Raw genomic sequence first — 5,539 nt, 5'->3', positions numbered from 1 at the left:
GGTAGACTCCCAGAAATTTAAAGGAGGAAACTGTCTCCACACAGTCCTCCCCGATGTAAAGTGGGGCAGGTTCCTCCTTTTTTCTCTGGAAGTCTAGCACCATCTCTTTTGTCTTGCCGATGTTCAGGTGCAAGTTGTTGTTACTACACCATATGGATAGTTTTTGTACCTCCGCCCTGTATGCTGTCTCATCCCCGCCTGTAATAATACCCACCATGGTTGTATCATCTATGAACTTAATTATCGCAGTAGATGGGTTGGATGATACACAGTCATATGTGTACAAAGAGTATAGGTAGGAACTAAGCACACAGCCCTGTGGCAAGCCAGTGCAAAGCTTCAGGGGGGTGGACAAAGCAGACCTGACCCTCACTGTTTGTAACCACTCCCTAAGAAACTCTTTAATCCAATCACAGATGGAGGGGGAGAATTTCAAGTCAGTCAGCTTCTCAATGAGAATGCTCAGCAAAATGGTGTTGAAAGCCAAGCTATAATCAATGAAAAGCATCCTGACATAACTTCCAGGTTTCTCAAGATGACTTGCTACAGAGTGTAAAGCAGTAGCTATGGCATCATCTGTCGACTTGTTCCCCCTATAAGCAAATTGATGTTTATCAAAATCCAGTGGGAGGCATGTCCTGAGATGTTGGAGAACCAATCTTTTGAAGCATTTCATGACTACAGACGTTAATGCAACAGGTCTGTAGTCATTCAGGCACTCAACTGCAGTTTTCTTGGGGACTGGGACAATGGTAGCTGCTTTCAAGCATGATGGTACACATGCTGTTTGCAATGAGATGTTAAAAATCCTTGTCATGACCCCTGCTAATTGGTCGGCACAATTCCTAACCACTATCCCCAGCACCCCATCTGGGCCTGCGGCTTTGCTGGGATTCACAGCCTTCAATACAGTTCTTACTTGGTCTTCAGATAGGGTGAGTTGCTGAAAATCAGAAGGCCGGCCAGCAGAGGCTGCGGTGTCTGGTCTTTTTACCTCGTAGCGAGTGAAGAAGATATTCATCTCCTCAGCCAATGAGGCATCCGTGTTAACAATAACAATAACAATAACAATAACAATAACAATAACAATAACAATAACAATAACAATAACAATAACAATAACAATAACAATAACAATAACAATAACAATAACAATAACAATAACAATAACAATAACAATAACAATAACAATAACAACGACAACAACAACAATAACAATAACAACAACAACAACAATAACAATAACAATAACAATAACAATAACTTGGAAGGGACCTTGGAGGTCATCTAGTCCAACCCCCTGCTAAGGCAGGAAACCCTTGTACTGCCCTTCTAGTTGGTTAATTGCTGCAGTCCCTGCCACACTTGCCTCGGATTGTTGTCTGCTAAGTGGTTCTCCACCTTATGTTTATATTGCTGTTTCACCATCCTAATGCCTCTTCTAAGATTTGCCCTGGCCTCTCTGCATTTCCAACAGCTGTTGCATTATTTCTATTTGAAGACTGCATTCAAGATCTCAAATCTATTGGAGGCAGAAATACAGCTTAAAATAAGAACTGGTTTACTTGCAGCTTCCCTGGATAACAGAAATCCCTCCATTTTGGTGGACTTGGAAGAGGGTTGTTGTCCAAGGATGCCTCCATTGCTCGTGTTTCCTTTTGCCCACCCTACTCAGACAGATTACTCAAAGAGGTTATAATCCTTCCTCCACTCTTCCTTGATTGTTTTCTTCTTTTTCTTTTTCTCAGCAATTTACAGCTATTAAAATATAACAGTACATATTGCAATTTAAAAATAAATAAAAACTGGATTCCAGGAGCTTATGGAATTTTCTGCTAACAGATTACGTGATGCTCCATTCCTCCTCCAATTTTCTCATTTAAGAAAATCTTATTGAAAAGGTAGATAAGATACTACTTAAAATAGGCTAGAAGCAGAAGATTATGACCAGTGTTTTCAGGTCTAGGTATAGCACAGAAACAATAAATAGTTTGATGAGAATCTCTGGTATTGCAAGTATTCTGCTTTATTTTTGTTTTTGATGGATATTTTAAAGGACAATTCTCATTTAATAATTCTTGCAAATTTTATTCAAGCTGTATTTAAAATAAGAATACATCATTTTCTATTGGGAAAAAGTAATTGTGGTAATTTACAGGTAATTTTTTTGTTTAACTGTTATTATTTTCCATATTCACAAGATTGTCTCTGGGGAGAAATGCATTCCTAAATTAACAATCATCTGGGAATGAAACAATTCCTAAGGAAAAAAGTTATTACTCTTGTAGTGAATAACTCTTAAGTATAAATGTAAAACATGACTCATTAAATAATTCAATGCCATTTCAGATTTGAGTGGAAACTATGAATGTAACATCCAATAATGGTTAGCCATCTGTAGAAATAAGAATTTGTTACTAGGCATTTGGTATCTATGAGACATTTATTTTAAGATATCGTAAAGTGCTGATCACCAGATTCTGAGAATTGAATGAATTCAAGACAATTTTAGCTCTATATCTATAAATATCAGATGAAGCTTCTGATGTTCTATAAACAAATTATCTAACAAGATTGGATAGGTCTCAGTCAATTTGATATTTTTCAAGGCTTTTGTCCATGTTCATTTTTTTATGAATTTATCTGCCTTGATCATCTAGAATGAATCCTCAATCTGATTAAACAATCCAGTCCATCAATAATATTCCCATGATTCAATAGCTTTAGAGTCACCATGATTAGATATAGTGTGGAAAACAAATCCAAGGTTGTGCCTTGCAGAAGGTAAGCAGATGTAGGAAGAGAGATATATAAAACTGATATGAAATATGTTATTTTTTTCTGTTTCAAAATTTTAATAGGCAGAACAGCTTCCTTGATAAATAATGCATTTCTCTCTAAATGCTATCACTGCAATTGATACAAATCTGTAAACAGATTTGGATGGTTTAAATAACTAGCAGATATAAAAATACTATTGTTAATTTATTTTAGGAATGAGCTATATTTCCTATTCAGTGACATAAATTATTATGGAACTTGAATCACTCCCCTCTGATGAATCAAGTGTGGATAACTTTCACAGAATATTTGAAAATTTGGGGACTGAGTGATACATGTGTCATACTATGTATTATATTAAATGCTTATTCTTATTTAATATGCATGAAATACTGACTTGTTTGTTTGTTTGTTTTGCTTTGCTTTTTTAGAGATAGAAACTCTGGGAAAAGTTATCAGGACTGCAACATACAGGAACAAGATTATTCCTTTCTTTTATACCAGAGTTGAGAGGAGTTTCTCAATTTACTATTACCTGCAGGGGAAAAGCTGCTACTATACATATTAACCTATTGCATATGCACCTTGCACACCTAATCAATTATACTATATATTGCCATAATATGACTCTAGACAGATGTTATTTGCACTCTTTCATTTAATTAAAATGCAGCTTGGCCATTAAGCTATATTCTCCAAATCATGATAAAATAAGTAGTTTTTAAGGTGTGATCACAAATCATAACTGTGCCTGGAAAAAGAAACTGGGAAAATTGGAACCTTCATAAAACAGCTCTGTATGACTTTTTTTCTTTTATCTAAATTAGGAGATCAAAACAGGATTGAAAGGCATGAAGGAAAAAAAATAGAATGGTAATCAAGGCAGTGAAGTTTTGCTAATTGAATATTAGATGCTGGAATCCTCCTGAAATTAAAACAAAAACAAAAAACACTTACTTTATGTGTATGGGAACAATTGGGACAAAAGGCAATTATTGGATCAAGCATAAAAACTGCACAGCATATAGTTTTTAATATCACTTTTATTCATGGTAGTCTGTTTATAGATCATGATTTCAACATGTGCTGAAAATCAAACATTTGTTATGGAGTTTATACTCTTGGGATGTATGAATATTAAACAAGGGAAGAGTTTCCTCTTCTTCCTTTTTCTTATTATGTATATTATTTGTTTTGTGGGAAACTCACTCATGATCATTGTAGTTGTGCTAAATCAATCCCTCCACAGTCCCATGTATTTCTTTCTTGGCAATCTCTCATTGTTAGATGTCTGCTACATCTCTGTGACCGTGCCCAAAATGTTAGCAGATCTCTGGGTGGAATCTCCACGTATTTCCTTGATGGGCTGTGCTGCACAATTATATTTTCTCATAGCGTTGGTAGGCACTGAGGGATTCCTCTTAGCCTCCATGGCTCTGGATCGTTATTTTGCTATATGTTGTCCATTAGGATATACTAGATTCATGAATAAACATATCTGTCTGCAGCTAGCTGGGATTTCCTGGGCTTGTGGTTTTCTTAATGCTTGTCTTCATACTGTACTCACATTCCGACTGTCCTTCTGCGGGTCAAATGGAATTAGTCACTTTTTCTGTGACATTCCTCCGTTGCTAAGTATCTCATGTTCTGACACATCAGTCAATGAACTTGCACTATATACTTTGGGTGTTTTCATAGGCCTAAGTCCTTTCTTCTTTACATTAGTTTCTTATGCTTTCATCCTTCATGCCATTTTGAGCAACCAACAGAAAAGACACCTTCACAAAACCATTTCTACTTGTGCATCACACCTCACCATCGTGATTCTCTTCTATGGTTCCAGCATCTTTACATATATTCGTCCTGTTTCCAGCTATTCAATGGAAAAAGACCAGCTTGTGGGAATTTTATACAGTATCTTAACACCAACTCTCAACCCAATCATCTACAGCCTACGGAACAAGGAAGTGAAAATGTCAGTGAGGAAACTGATAGGTGAGAAAATGTGTTCTACTATCTTTAAATGAAGTGTCACAGTTTAGGTAACAGGTGAAATCCTGTGGCTAGTTTCATATAGCATATTGTTACAAAATTTCTGCAGAAATAAATTGCTGATCATTGCATAACAATAAAAATGTAGTAAGAACAATACAGAAAATACCTTTAGTATTTTGCTTTATTGTAAATAATTTGCTAATGAGAGTTTACTTATAGCTGTTATCTAATAATTCACAATTTCCCCATATCTCTGTTATGTTTTAAAGTCTTTATTTCTTTCTCCTTAGCTTGCTTTTTCTTTTCTTGTCTTTTTTATGTGAATTCTATTATTTATCTTGACTTCATTTCTATATATATGTTGGACTGAAGGCCAGGGCCTGCTCTAGGCCTCCCAAGGCCTTCCCCACACCTAAGGCACCATGAAGCCCACTTAATGACTTGTGTGATTGCTTAACAAGAAAGTTGCATTAATAATAAAGTAACACACTCACACACTGTAGTAAGCTTTTATTGTAATATCTATTAGTGTTGACATTACAGCAGATTTTGATTATAACAAAGTATTGCCTTCTTGTAATATTAATATTAGCAATATGGCTTGCATCTGCTGTATCCAAAACTACTTTTGGAAAAGAGGAATGATTAGAACAGATATCTTTTCAAAATATTTTAAAATGCAGTAAAACAGATATGATGAAAATATGGTAAGACATTTGCTAAACATGTTTTAGTTTTGAAGCTATACTACACATTACTTTAA

General features: G+C 35.4%; 1 protein-coding gene across 1 annotated transcript; it reads left to right on the top strand.

Moving 5' to 3' along the window:
- Positions 1-3,851: 3,851 nt before the first annotated feature.
- Positions 3,852-4,808, top strand: LOC308678807 (olfactory receptor 5V1-like; the record flags this gene model as incomplete). The annotated part of the gene is made up of 1 exon (XM_081346040.1): positions 3,852-4,808. One exon carries the CDS (start codon positions 3,852-3,854, stop codon positions 4,806-4,808), a length of 957 nt encoding a protein of 318 aa, XP_081202166.1.
- Positions 4,809-5,539: the final 731 nt, after the last annotated feature.

This window comes from Vipera berus, assembly GCF_964194415.1.
Source record: "Vipera berus genome assembly, chromosome: Z".
NCBI lineage: Eukaryota > Metazoa > Chordata > Lepidosauria > Squamata > Viperidae > Vipera > Vipera berus.
The sequence above is the reverse complement of the archived record's forward strand: the minus strand, read 5'-3'. Positions and strand labels throughout refer to the sequence as shown.